At 43.9% G+C, this 15,607-nt stretch overlaps 1 protein-coding gene across 1 annotated transcript in view; it reads right to left on the reverse strand.

The window, feature by feature from the left end:
* LOC143296965 (uncharacterized) overlaps positions 1–15,607 on the reverse strand; it is a 67,816-nt gene that overhangs the window by 16,021 nt on the left and 36,188 nt on the right. The window contains exons 22-30 of the mRNA XM_076609036.1: positions 14,673–14,828; positions 12,755–12,847; positions 11,963–12,100; positions 10,359–10,499; positions 8,979–9,129; positions 5,622–5,787; positions 3,467–3,562; positions 2,443–2,566; positions 1,241–1,405 (exon numbers count right to left, since the gene is read on the reverse strand). Coding sequence (XP_076465151.1) covers positions 1,241–1,405; positions 2,443–2,566; positions 3,467–3,562; positions 5,622–5,787; positions 8,979–9,129; positions 10,359–10,499; positions 11,963–12,100; positions 12,755–12,847; positions 14,673–14,828 — 1,230 coding nt within the window. The remainder of the gene's footprint in view (positions 1–1,240; positions 1,406–2,442; positions 2,567–3,466; positions 3,563–5,621; positions 5,788–8,978; positions 9,130–10,358; positions 10,500–11,962; positions 12,101–12,754; positions 12,848–14,672; positions 14,829–15,607) is intronic.

Consider the following 15,607-nt stretch of genomic DNA (forward strand, 5'->3'; position numbering starts at 1 on the left):
AAGGCCCACCCAGTAATGTGTTACCTGCTGCAGTGACTCTCTCAAGGCGTACCCAGTAATGTGTTACCTGCTGCAGTGACTCTCTCAAGGCCTATCCAGTCAGTAATGTGTTACCTGCTGCAGTGACTCTCTCAAGGCCTACCCAGTAATGTGTTACCTGCTGCAGTGACTCTCTCAAGGCCTACCCAGTAATGTGTTACCTGCTGTAGTGACTCTCTCAAGGCCTATCCAGTCAGTAATGTGTTACCTGCTGCAGTGACTCTCTCAAGGCGTACCCAGTAATGTGTTACCTGCTGCAGTGACTCTCTCAAGGCCCACCCAGTAATGTGCTACCGGCTGCAGTGACTCTCTCAAGGCCTATCCAGTCAGTAATGTGTTACCTGCTGCAGTGACTCTCTCAAGGCCTACCCAGTAATGTGTTACCTGCTGTAGTGACTCTCTCAAGGCCTATCCAGTCAGTAATGTGTTACCTGCTGCAGTGACTCTCTCAAGGCCTACCCAGTAATGTGTTACCTGCTGCAGTGACTCTCTCAAGGCCTACCGACTAATGTGTTACCGGCTGCAGTGACTCTCTCAAGGCCTACCGACTAATGTGTTACCGGCTGCAGTGACTCTCTCAAGGCCCACCCAGTAATGTGCTACCGGCTGCAGTGACTCTCTCAAGGCCTACCCAGTAATGTGTTACCTGCTGCAGTGACTCTCTCAAGGCCTACCCAGTAATGTGCTACCGGCTGCAGTGACCCTCTCAAGGCCTACCCAGTAATGTGTTACCTGCTGCAGTGACTCTCTCAAGGCCTATCCAGTAATGTGTTACCTGCTGCAGTGACTCTCTCAAGGCCTACCCAGTAATGTGTTACCTGCTGCAGTGACTCTCTCAAGGCCTACCACCTAATGTGTTACCTGCTGCAGTGACTCTCTCAAGGCCTACCCAGTAATGTGTTACCTGCTGCAGTGACTCTCTCAAAGACTACCCAGTAATGTGTTACCTGCTGCAGTGACTATCTCAAGGCGTACCCAGTGATGTGTTACCTGCTGCACTCTCTCAAGGCCCACCCAGTAATGAGTCACGTGCTGTAGTGACTCTCTCAAGGCCTACCGACTAATGTGTTACCTGCTGCAGTGACTCTCTCAAGGCCCACCCAGTAATGTGTTACCTGCTGTAGTGATTCTCTCAAGGCCCACCAACTAATGTGTTACCTGCTGTAGGGACTCTCTCAAGGCTCACCGACTAATGTGTTACCTGCTGCAGTGACTCTCTCAAGGCTTTCCTCTCAAACTCGTGGTGTGCCTTCATGCCCTCCATCATGTGTCGGAGCTCCATGGCTTGACCGTCCCCTGCGTCCCTCACACTGCGCAGTTCGTCCTGCAGGGTCACCTCCTTCACCTGGCTCTTCCCCAGACTCTCCTGCACAACACGCACTTTGTGTAACGTTCCGAGGTGCCAAGGGAGGTGGGGGTCGGGGTGGGGGGGGGTAGGGGGGGGGGGCAGTCTGATGCACTGAATTGGATGAGTGTGATCTTGCAATGATGCCTCATCTCCTTTCCAAGGTCCATGCTGTACTGAACTCTGACTGTTGGGAAATACTGCACTGCACTGCAAAGTACCGCACTGTTTCTGTGTTATCTTGTTCTGTATAGTTTCTGTTTGTTCTTCTGCTCTGCAGCATTGTACTGTGTTGTGTGCTGCACTAATATTTGCTGTATTGTGCTACAGTGACAGTGATTAAACTATGTTGTTTTTACCGGTGTTGTACTGTACCAGAAAAAAAACAACAGTCAATACAGTTTGACGTATTTTTAACACAAAGCCCATATGCTCACATGCACATCTGCACACACACACTCTTTCTCTCTCACATACAAACTTGTTACTCACAAAAATGTGCTGAACACTTCTTTCCACTTATTCAGATCAAACACATCCTCTTAAAAACAGGAAGTGTGTCAATACTAAACTCCCAGATGTTTCAGCCAAACCAAAATTTACACCAATCTTATTACACTAAAAGACATCATTCAAGTGAAATGTGTCATGCTTAGACAGAGATACCCCATCTTTTATGGCATTTGGTGAAACTGGTTAGTTTCCTGCGTCTGTAAAAACAAGAATCAAATCAAATCAAATTCCAGTGCTTAGAGCCTTGCTGACCACCAAGGCCATCTCAAGGCTATTGAAAGTTAGCACCTGCTTCAAGTCGAGGGTAAAAAAATACAATAAAAACTAGTCACCGTTTCAAGCTTTCCACTCAAAGTTTAAAAACCTTCCAGAGTTTTAAAGCCTTCAAATCTGATTAAAAATGTTCACTTCTTTCAAGAAGTCCATCAGCATCCATGAAGGGACACCACGAAACAAACAATTCTTCAAACAATTCTTCAAGAATGCTAGCATTTTGGTTTAAGCTTGTTACAAACCAAGGAAAACAGTTCAGTTCTAGCTGCTACCTGAAGCTGGGCATTGGAGTCTTTCAAGGTCATGATTTCATGGCGCATCGACTCCACCAGCAGGCGAGATTCGTCTGCCGAGGACTGCAGTCGTTCCACCTTCACCTCCAGATCCTTTTTCTCCCTGAAAGCAGGGAGTGACAGAAGAGGATGAGTCAGCCATCGTCAGCACTGAAAGCAGTCTGTGTCACTGTGTGTGTCGACTTTCAGGGACTGTGTAATGCAGGTGTGTGTACTTATCAACAATGATTACTGCCATGAATACACACACACACACACACACACACACACACACACACACACTCACTCACTCACACACACACACAAACAAATATCAGCCCTGAACATGTCCTTACCTGTGATGTTATGATGACATATATAATAGTACTTTTGAAACACTCTGCTCAAAACATTTTTGAATCACCAACCTTAATACAATTTTTTTGTTGTTTCATTATCAAACAGTTCAATAAGCAAGTACTTACAGAAGTACTCCTTCCTTTTATGATAAAAATCAGGAACAGCAAAATATTAAAACATTAAGAAATCATCACACACGCAAGCATGCACGCACACACACGCACGCACTGCAAGCACGCACAGGCTCAACATATTCACTCAGGCCACATTTCCCATATCCAGCTCATTATAACCCACCTTCCCAGAAGCCCCCCACATTCCCCCCCTCCCCTCCCCACCAGACACACCTTTTTTTTCTTTCTTTTTTTCCGTCTAATATCACTCTAAGTGAGCAAATATAAAATCAACAAAAACATCAACAAAACACACATGCACATACACACACCCACATTTGACACATCTCTACCCCATGACCATTCCTTTCCACACACAACTGGAAAGCTCTGTATCATCATCATTCCTGGCTACAGACAGGCACCACAAATTTCAGCACAGCCCAAGCCGTTAACACCAAAACCACTCTCCACCACCTCCAGTATGCTGTATTTCACTGGGGTAAACGACGCCACCAGTGCCTGCATGACCATACACAGAGCGCCCTCACTTTGTGGCCTCCTCCAGGTCCTGCAAGGTACGGCCAAAGCTGGTCAGCTGTAGCTCCTTCTGTCGCAGCAAGTCCTGCTTCATCGTCACCTCGTCTCTGTTCAAAGGAAACAAAAACAGAAACAGAAGATCACTTTTGGGGTTTTTTTTGTTGTTGTTTGTTTTGATAAATTCAGTAATGGAGTAAGACTGGCTGGGAGAACGAGAAGCTAAACCAACAATCCATTCCATTTAAAATGTGGTGAAATCATCATGCACTTCTTCAGAATACTGGTTTCATGCCCGTTGTTATTGTTCTTGTTGCTTATAGTCCAGCCGACCGCACAGGGCCATATCAGGAGTGGAGTGATGGCCTAGAGGTAACACGTCCGCCTTGGAAGCGAGAAAATCTGAGCGAGCTGGTTCGAATCACGGCTCAGCCACCGATATTTTCTCCCCCTCTACTAGACCTTTAGTTGTGGTCTGGACGCTAGTCATTCAGATGAGATGATAAACCGAGGTCCCGTGTGCAACATGCACTTAGTGCACGTAAAAGAACCCACGGCAACAAAAGGGTTGTTCCTTGCAAAATTCTGTAGAAAAATCCACTTCGATAGGAAAACAAATAAAATTGCAGGCATGAAAAAAAAAAAAAAAAATGGGTGGCGCTGTAGTATAGCGACGCGCTCTCCCTGGGGAGAGCAGCCCAAATTTCACACAGAGGAATCTGCTGTGATGAAAAAAGAAAGAAAGAAAGAAAGAAAACAAAGAAGAAAGAAACCATACCAATGCAAATCCTCAACCACGTCAACACAAAACTGTAACATCTACAAAAGAAAACACAGAGACAAACCCAGAAAACACAGTTCATGATACAGTATCCCTACCATTTAGTTCCTCATGGCAAATAAGACTAGGTCATGCTGAGGACGCCAGTCATTCCACTTAATTTATCATCCTCATATTATTAAAAATTGTAAAAAGGATTAAAAAACAACAATACTTCAAAGCCAAACAAAAAATACACAAAAAGGCCATATAGGCAAATAACACTGCAAAATGGGCAGCTAGTACACATACCAGTGTTTCATGCCAGTTAAAACACTTGCAAAAAGTCAAATCGAAAGAAAGATTTTTTTTTTTTTTTTAAGTGATATGGCTTCAAAAAAGTTTGAATGTCATTCAGAATTAATAACTCAGTTTATGTGTATTCTGCAGCAAAGAATCCATGTTATTCTATTTTGCTTCCTGTAATGCACTATCAATTAACAATAGCAAATAATTAACATAAACATATATGACAAATAATAATATGACCATGTTTATTGCATTCTCTTTTTCTTTGTGTGTGTGAATATTTTGCAGGCAAGAGAGAGAGAGAGTGTGTGTGTGTGTGTGTGTGTGTGTGTGTTTGTGTGTGTGTGTGTGTTCGTGTTCCTATCTGAATTATATACATGTGAGTTTATGCATGAATGTGTGGAAATAAGTGCAGGAGTTAGGTGCGTACTTGTACATGAATTTATATTCATGTACGTCTATGCATGTATGTATGAGTGTTTATGCACGTACATGTGAATGTTTATGGATGTGTGTTTATATGTGTGCGCGTGTGTGCAAACAATATGTGGCGTGCATGCGTGTGTAGCTGTGGTGAGTTGAATGGATTGTTAGCAATCTGCCCTTAAGGTCAAGCTGTTTGTGGCTGGGGTCTTTCTCCGTGAAGGGTGGTGTGGTCGAGGCATTGGTTCTGGGTGTGTGTGCATTCATTCCTACATTTTACATATGTATGAAGGTGTATGCACAAACACTGACATTTCTGACTTTTTGCATTCAGTTGTTTTGCTTGTTAAATCAGCAACTTCTCCTTTATGAAGTCCATTAGATAATTTTCTGTAATAGCACTAAAATATCTATTCAAAATTCCACCCTCCATCTGCCCTGTTTCCCCCAACTCACCATTCATCCCACCCCCCCAATCCTGTCCTAAATAGTAACACTCAAATATAAAAAATCAATACTCTAAACAAAATGTCTACAATCACCAGTATGTGTGACAGGATATTAAACAAAATTCATCACCATCATCTATAGTATGCAAACACACACTACAGATGCATGAACTCTTGTCCCCCCCGACCCCAAACCCCCCACCTCCCTCCCCTCCTTGCTGTACCCACCGGGCCTTGACCAGCTCCAGGTCCAGCTGCCCTTTCTCCTTCTCCTGGGAGGAGATGAGTCGCTCGATCTCCTTCCTGGCCGCCTCCACATCGTGCTCGCTCTGCCGCTGCTGCTCAGTCAGCAGGCGGTCCTTCTCCCCCAGCTGCCGGCACACGTCCTGGTAGTCTGCACACACACACACATATATATGTGTAGTCACACGTCCTGGTAGTCTGCACACACACACACATATATGTGTAGTCACACGTCCTGGTAGTCTGCACACACACACACATATATATGTGTAGTCACACGTCCTGGTAGTCTGCACACACACACTTATACATGTGTAGTCAAACATCCTGGTAGTCTGCACACACACATATACACATGTGTAGTCAAATGTCCTGGTAGTCTGCAAACACGCACATACACATGTGTAGTCAAATGTCCTGGGCGCGTATGCACGTCAGAACCGGTTAGCTTAAACGCGTTTAGAGCTTAAACGCGGTTAGCTATACGGGCCCTAACCGCGCATAAACCCTAACTGGATTTGGTATGCACGACGCGCTAAACGGAAACGTATAGCTAAACGCCAAGTGCAAGGTGAGATATTTATAGATTACTGGGCAAACCGGCTCCGCTGTGTGCTTTCGGTTTAATCCAACTACACGTGGAAGTTTCTGAAATTTGCAGCATGACGGAGAAAGTCGGAAAAAGGGCCAGAAAAGCTAACTTCAGTGCTGAGGAAATTAGAATACTACTTGAAGAGCTGCAAGTAGAACATGTGACCCTTTTCAGCAGCCACAGCCATAATTAATTCATACTCACATTTTCTGTCTAAATATCAAACACACACACACACACACACTCACACACACACACACACACATGCACACACACACACACACACACACACACACACGCACACACACACACACACATGCACGCACACACACGGGTGGACACACACACACACACACAAACACACACACACACGCACACACAAACACATACACACACACACACACACACACACACACACAAACACACACACACACATGCACACACACACGCACACACACACACACACACACACACACACACACACACACGGGTGGACACACACACACACAAACACACACACACACACACACACGCACACACACACACACACACACACACACACACACACACGCACACAGAGTGTGTTTGGGGGGAGGGGGGGGCAAAGAGTCCTACCTGAACGTTGATTGAATGGTAGCCTTTTCTGTTGACGAATTCATGTTCCTGCTCGTGTGGCCGCTGGATGCGCACCTGTGTTCCATCGATGCACCCCACCGCGTTGGGGAATCCGTAAGACTGGTAAAGCGCTCGTTTGGTTCTGTTCGCACTGGATTGATCAGGAAAGAAGATATGTTGCCGGGCTTGTCTGAACATAGCGTCAGTCACTCTGCTGACAGTTCGGCTCACTGTCGACTGGTCCACGCCGACCAATTCTCCACAGACGTCTTGAAATGTTGACGTGGCCAAGTAGCGCAAAGTGACGAGCACTTGCTGCAGGGGAGTGAGGGTGAATCCGCGATTCGCGAGAGTGATGTCAGCTGACACCTCACGTATCAGTTCCAGGATGTGCTGCCGACGAAATCGGAACTTACGAAACACTTCTCTGTTGTCGTACGTGTCGAAGGGATTAGTACGGTCCCGGAAAATCCGGTTTCTTCGTAGAAGACGCCGCTGTCGTGCTTGGAAAAACAAAAGTGCCGCCATATTTACACGCGTTTAGGCCCGCTATCGGACCCCCAGAGGTGCGATAACTTTAAACGCGAAAATCCGTATAGGATAGGCTAACCAGATTGACGTGCATACCGATTTTTCCCGCCTATCCGCCCGTATAGGGGATAAACGCGGTTAGTCCACTAAACGGACCGACGTGCATACGCGCCCTGGTAGTCTGCAAACACGCACATACACATGTGTAGTCAAATGTCCTGGTAGTCTGCACACACACACACACACATACATGTATAGTCAAATGTCCTGGTAGTCTGCACACACACACACACACATACATGTGTAGTCAAATGTCCTGGTAGTCTTCACACACACACACACACACACACACACACATATACATGTATAATCAAACGTCCTGGTAGTCTGCACACACACACACACACATACATGTGTAGTCAAACATCCTGGTCGTCTGCACACACAAACATATACATGTGTAGTCAAACATCCTGGTAGTGTGCACACAAACACACATATACATGTGTAGTCAAACGTCCTGGTAGTCTGCACACAAACACACATATACATGTGTAGTCAAACGTCCTGGTATTATGCACACACACACATACACATACAAACTGTGGGCTCCTTCCTAACCACCTTCCAGCAGTGGATTGGTGGCCAAGTGTAACATGTCCCCCCGGGAAGTGAGAGAATCTGAGCACACAGGTTCGATTCCCACACTCACCAGAATGCTCTCCCCCTCAATTAGACCCTGAGTGCTGGTCTGGATGCTAGTCATTCGGATGAGATGATAAACTAAGGCCCTGCGTGTAGCATTCACAGTGCGCATGTGAAAGAACCCATGGCAGCAAAAAGGTTGTCCCTGGAAAAGTTATGCAGAAAAATGATAGGAAAACAAAAACACTTGCTGGCAGAAAAAAAAGGTCATGCTGCACTTTAGCACACTCATTTAACACACACTTAAGCCTGAATTTCACACACAGAAATCTGCTGTGACAAAGTGTAATGCTTTACGATACAATACACTACAGGCAAGGGATTTGAAATGAATTAAAAAGTAGAGAAGTAACGGTACGACCCCCTGTGGAGTCTGGGGTTAAAGCCCCCTGGTGGAAGTCAAAGGACCTGAAACACTGTCGCTTTTAAACCTATATAAACTAGCCTCAAGGACATGAGTTCTTGAAATCTTTACCCTCTCATGTCTTTATTTTTTGGCAAGTGGTCAGCTTTGTCTTCACTGCAGCCAAGTGTTTGTTTCATGTGGTTCAACACCGCTGACTCCTCTTGGCTGCATACTTGGGAGTATCCAAGCAACAGTCACACAAAGAAAGACCTGCTCTGTTGACTTGATAGACTAAGGCTTCCACACATAGCTCCACAGTATGTTCAGTCTTTTCCTTGCCATCACTCACCCAACAAACATTTGCACACTCTCCTCCAGCCAGGTAAAATTCTCTTCGCTTTTGATACCGGCTCCTATTTTGAATGCAAGACCTTTTTCACCAGGTAACTGAATCTTTTTTAATTTGAAGGATGCGCTTTACGACCCAGACCAAAAGCAGCTGGCAGTCAGTAAAGAAGAGAACACAAGGCTGTTGATAGCATGGTGCCTGTACCTTTGTAGAAAGCATCCTTCTCCAGTTTGAGCTGTTCTATCTGCTGTCTGCAGGCCAGCAGCTGTCCGTGCTGTGTCTCCACGTCCGTCATCAGGGACTGGATCTGACCCTGCAGCTTCTTCTCCGCCTCCTCCTGACTCTGGATGTCCTCCTGTACAGGGAGACAACACACACTGACTGCTTACTGTTTTCATTATCATTATCATCATCGTCATTACTATCATCATTATCATCATCATTACTATTTTCATTATCATTATCATCATCATTACTATCATCATCATATTTATTACTATTATTATTATGACAGGTGCAATAGCCGAGTGGTTAAAGCATTGGACTTTCAATCTGAGGGTCCAGGGTTCGAATCTCGGTAACAGCACCTGGTGGGTAAAGGGTGGAGATTTTTCCAATCTTCCAGGTCAACATATGTGCAGACCTGCTAGTGCCTGAACCCCCTTCGTGTGTATACGCAAGCAGAAGACCAAAATAATACGCATGTTACAGAACCTGTAATCCATGTCAGCGTTTGGTGGGTCATGGAAACAAGAACATACCCAGCATGCACACCCCCAAAAAGCTGAGTATGGCTGCGTACATGGCAGGGTAAAAACGGTCATACACATAAAAGCCCACTCGTGTACATACAAGTGAATGTGGGTTGCAGCCCACAAACAAAGAAGAAGAGAAGAAGATTATTATTATTATCATCATCATTATTATTATCATTGTTGCTAATAGCCCAGTTGACCACACAGGGGTTATTTCAGGGCTCAATACCCATCAGTTCTTAAAACCAGTGAAAGATAAACCAAACTGATGTTAAAAGATCAATCAAAAGTAACGATAAAATGACCAGTTCACCCCAGTCTCATTCAGCCCACATAAAACTGACAACACCAACACGGTGAGCTTTGAATGTGTGTAAGGTGTGCATACATTTCCAGTGCTAACGTACGCAATGTATCAACAGGTTTGCATCGAGCAAATGAATACATGCACATCCATCCAACACTTGCGTCCATCCTCGCATGCAGCAGCAGCTTTTAGAACACACCCACCCAGACTGTAATAATAACAACAATAATAATAATAATTATGTGGAGGCTTATATAGCACGGTTCCCTGCTTTCAAGAACAGGCTCACCGTGCCTTACAGTAAAAACAAGTATGTAACATTTCAAAGGCATGATAATAAAAATGAGATAAAACGATTCACCACCCACATATCATTCATTACACAAAAAAGGTACACACACACACACACACACACACACACACACACACACACACACACACCACTAATAAATCTAACCAAAAGCTAAAAATCCACACAGAGAATCAAAGAGATAAACAAACAAAAGAGTCAAATTTGTGCACCTTCAGCTTCTGCACGTTCTTGCGCTCAGCACTCAGGTTGTTGAGCAGCATGGTCTGCTCGTGCTTGAGGTCCTCCACTCTGTGGTTGGCTGTGGCCAGGTCCTCACGCCGCTTGTTGGAGTTGGTCTTCTCCTCCGCCAGCTGTTGTCAACAACAACCATGACAACACTGTATCGTTTCTCTGCGACACTGCCTGATGCATGGCAATATCCACAATTCTTCCTCTGTGTTCTTTCCATCTTTCCAATCAGTTTTGTTCCGCAAACAGGAAAGTTGTAAATTTGTTTAAATAACATTGTAATATATACTCTACATTTCTTCCCCTGTCAGGAGACGTAAAGAAGGCCAGTCAAAGAGTGGAGGGGAAGAAATGTACAGTGTATATATATATCACAACGTTATTAAGCAATTTACAAGTTTTTCCGTCTTATGAACGGGAAAAGTACAGGGGGAGAAATGCGGATATTGCTGTGAAACATGTATGTATACTTGTTTCAGTCTGATGAAGACCATCAGGAGATAACACTGTCTCGTTTCTCTGTGACACTGAGGAATGCATGTATGTTTGATACTTAATCATGTCTGACTAAGAGCATCAGGACAGCAGAGGAGGCAACTGCTGCCCCAACCATTTGGACGAGAATCTGATTATCGTTGAGTGTCTTGCCAAAGTTGCATCCCCACTCTCTTAAGCCAAGAGGGCTTCAGGACAGTTGGCCTCAGAATGGTTCCCAAAGGCCAGCTATCCCCCCAAGGATGCAGCACCATGAGCCAGTGAAATCTTGCCTCCTAGTTTGAGAGTCATAGTCCTTCATAAAAGACTAAACTGTAAATGACTTCACATCGTAGTGGAGAAACCATTGATTTATACAACTCTCAGTTTGCTGTTTGCCCAAATGTCAGTCTCTGATATAAGTTAAGCATTATGAGAATTGCTAGACAATAGTACATTATCATGTCGGGATTTTTTCCATAAAATTTGTTTCTTTTGTTTGTATGTTTTTTCCCAGCAATCAGAACTTAAATAAAATGATATTTATGCGGATGAAAACGTTCACCAGTTAAGTTTCTAATCTGCAGAAGGAACATTTTTTTGCAAAGCCACGTATCACAGGAAATTAAATGAGGCGATTAATCAAATCAATCTCACAGGAATTTGATTTAGGCAATTAATCTCACAGGAAACTGAGGCAAACGCTTCACAGGAAATTGACTGAGGCAACTAATCTCACTTGAGGCATTTAATAATATCACAAAAACAGACTGAGGAAATATATAATAACACACGAACTTGACTGCGGCAATTATCTTACAGGAAACAAGCAATTAATAATCTCACAGGAAACTGACTGTGGCAATTAATCAATGATCTCACATGAAACTCACTGAGGCAATCAACCAATAATCTCACTGGAAACTGAAAATTGATGGCTTGACAAAAAAAAAAAAAGTTATAATTTACACATGAGAAAATGCACACAATCACACACCAGTCGCTCTCTCTCTCTCTCTCACTCACACACTCAAACTGAATGAGAAAACTAGAGGTGCAGCTGTGGAAATCACCCCCCCTGCCCCCCACACCCCTCCCATGCAGTACGCACCGAGGCCCTCTCCATCTCCAGCCTCTTTTCCAGGGCAGCGTTGACGTTGCCCAGACTGCCGATGTCCTCCTGCAGATGATCCACCTTGGACTTGAGCTGCTCGTTCTCCACCTCCATCTGACCCAGGCTCCTCTTCACCTGCCCAACACAACACACAGCGGAAATGAGATTTTTCTGGAAGAGTTCTTCAGCAAGCTGTCACTGTCAGCAGTCGTCTCTCAATCCCTGTGAAAAAGCTGTCCCCATAAAACCCTGTTACACCTACGATGGCTCAAAGTTTGAGGCGCTCAGCTCTCTCGTGTGCAACAGTTCGAATTCAATCTCACGCCTATATTTCAAATTTGAATTGTACAATTCTTTCAAGTCCTATCATTTTTTTGATGGTTTGTTCTACTGTTGGGATTCTTGCTGAAGCCGTGAGATGTGTGAGATCAGCAAACAAAGTAAAGGTGTGCTAGCACTCTCTGGCCACATTTCTTTGTCCTCTCTCTGGTAAGTCTTCACCTCCACCCAATTCTTCTCTTGTCTTCCTTTCTGCTGCTAAGTTATTTCTTCTCTTTTCTTTGTCATCAACCATGTCCTTACTTACCGTCATCTGCCACATCTTTACTCCCCTATCTTTCTCATCTGCTGCTAACATTCTTCACTGTCACCTTTACCAGCTACCGAAATTATTCCCTTACATGGGCCACTATGCTGTCAAAATCATAAAATATCTCCTTGTGTAGGTTAGTGACACTACTGTGCATCTCAAGGCCAGGTTTTTATGTACCAAAATCCAAATCTTTTTACCTGTCTAAGCTCTGCTTCCACCTCAGCAATGAGACTGTCTTTCTGCTGTACCATCTGTGAAGTTTCTTTCTGAGTCAGTTCACTCCTTTCCACCTGTCATACAAACAACAGCAAAGTCACCTCCCATTTTCTGCAAAGAAGGGTTTCAAAGAAGGTTGGAGAGAGGAGAGAAAGATAGATGGTTGGTGTCAAAGACAGACACAGATGTTGGGGGACGACCAGGGGGAGGGGATGAAAGGAGAGATGTGAGGAGGAGAGGGAAGAGGACACAGGTGTAGATGAGGGACGGGAGAGTCAGACAAGACAGAGGTTGACGGATGAAACAAACAATGATTGTTCCAAGATACAAAATGTAGACACAATATTTTGAGTCAGACAAGACAGAGGTTGACGGATGAAACAAACAATGATTGTTCCAGGATGATTCAGACACAAAATAATGTAGACACAATGTTTTGAGTCAGACAAGACAGAGGTTGACGGATGAAACAAACAATGACTGTTCCAGGATGATTCAGATACAAAATAATGTAGACACAATGTTTTGAGTCAGACAAGACAGAGGTTGATGGATGAAACAAACAATGATTGTTCCAGGATGATTCAGACACAAAATAATGTAGACACAATGTTTTGAGTCAGACAAGACAGAGGTTGACGGATGAAACAAACAATGATTGTTCCAGGATGATTCAGACACAAAATAATGTAGACACAATGTTTTGAGTCAGACAAGACAGAGGTTGACGGATGAAACAAACAATGATTGTTCCAGGATGATTCAGATATAAAATGTAGACACAATGTTTTGAGTCAGACAAGACAGAGGTTGACGGATGAAACAAACGATGATTGTTACAGGATGATTCAGATATAAAATGTAGACACAATGTTTTGAGTCAGACAAGACAGAGGTTGACGGATGAAACAAACGATGATTGTTACAGGATGATTCAGATATAAAATGTAGACACAATGTTTTGAGTCAGACAAGACAGAGGTTGATGGATGAAACAAACAATGATTGTTCCAGGATGATTCAGACACAAAATAATGTAGACACAATGTTTTGAGTCAGACAAGACAGAGGCTGACGGATGAAACAAACAATGACTGTTCCAGGATGATTCAGATACAAAATAATGTAGACACAATGTTTTGAGTCAGACAAGACAGAGGTTGATGGATGAAACAAACAATGATTGTTCCAGGATGATTCAGATACAAAATAATGTAGACACAATGTTTTGAGTCAGACAAGACAGAGGTTGACGGATGAAACAAACAATGACTGTTCCAGGATGATTCAGACACAAAATAATGTAGACACAATGTTTTGAGTCAGACAAGACAGAGGTTGACGGATGAAACAAACTGATTGTTCCAGGATGATTCAGATACAAAATAATGTAGACACAATGTTTTGAGTCAGACAAGACAGAGGTTGAGAGATGAAACAAACAATGATTGTTCCAGGATGATTCAGATACAAAATAATGTAGACACAATGTTTTGAGTCAGACAAGACAGAGGTTGAGAGATGAAACAAACAATCATTGTTCCTGGATGATTCAGATACAAATATTAATGTAGACACAATGTTTTTCCCACTCTATCAGATCTTAACGGAGAAGTACAGTTAAACACGTCACAACGCAACACACAATGCAACACAACACAACACAACATGATGTAACAACACCCCACAAAACAACACAGCGCAATGCTACACAACAAAACACAATACACTTGTAAGATGTCACACCGCAACACAACCCAATACAGCACATCCCAGCACAACACAAATTACAACACTGAATGACACTCAATGACAGATCATAAAGAAGAAAAAAAATCAGCTAAAAAAAAACAACCCCAAACTTCACCACGGTCAGAGACAGAGGCAGCACAGCCCCACCTTTTTGATGACGTCAGAGATGTGCGCCTTGTGTCTCTCCTTGTGGGATCGCTCCTCATCAACACTCTGCTGCAGCTTCTGGTGCTCCTTCTGCAGGGCTGTCTGCTCCTTGACCAGCACCTGGTTCACCTCCGCTGTGGCAGCGCTCTCTTTCATCTGGTGGACACGGTACAGACATCACCTTCATCTCAAAGGTTTTGTGAAACAGGAGGGGGAGAAAGAAGAAGAGGAGGAGGAGCAGCAGCAGCAATAGTAGCAGCATCAGCAGTAGTAGTAGCAGTAGTCATAGTATTAGTAGCAGCAGCAGCAATAGTAGCAGCAGCAGCAGTAGTAGTAGCAGTAGTCATAGTTGTAGTAGTAGCAGCAGCAGCAGTAGTAGTAGTAGGAGAAAGTAGTAGTAGTAGTAGTAGTAGTAGTAGTAGCAGCAGCAGCAGCAGCAGCAGCGGCAGCAACAGCAGAAAAAGGAGAAAGTAGTAGTAGTAGTAGTAGCAGTGGCAGTCATAGCAACAGAAGAAAAAGAAGGAGAAAGTAGTGGTAACACTAGCAGTAGCAGCAGTAGCAGCAGAAACAGATGAAGTACAAAAAGGAGTAGGAGGTAGGCAGAAGAAGGAAGGAAGGAAGGCGAAGAAGATGACAATGAAGAAGAGAAAATGAAAGACGAAGAATGGCGATCTTGTTTGCAGAGCAAATCTGAACACAATGCACACTATCATTCACACACATACTGCCCTGATACAACTGGAAACAAGAAGACAGAAGAAACGAGCAGTTCTGAAATGTTTTTGATCTCAACGCTGGAATAATGGTTGTATCTTCACTGGACATTATCTGAGGCCTCTCACTGTAAAACACTGTAGATAACTAAAATGTAACGAGAAAACAAATGGTGTTAAGCTCACAGTGCCAAATGAGGAACATGTACTTAAGGCACAAAG

Source organism: Babylonia areolata, chromosome 22 (assembly GCF_041734735.1).
Source record: "Babylonia areolata isolate BAREFJ2019XMU chromosome 22, ASM4173473v1, whole genome shotgun sequence".
In the NCBI taxonomy this organism is placed as follows: domain Eukaryota; kingdom Metazoa; phylum Mollusca; class Gastropoda; order Neogastropoda; family Buccinidae; genus Babylonia; species Babylonia areolata.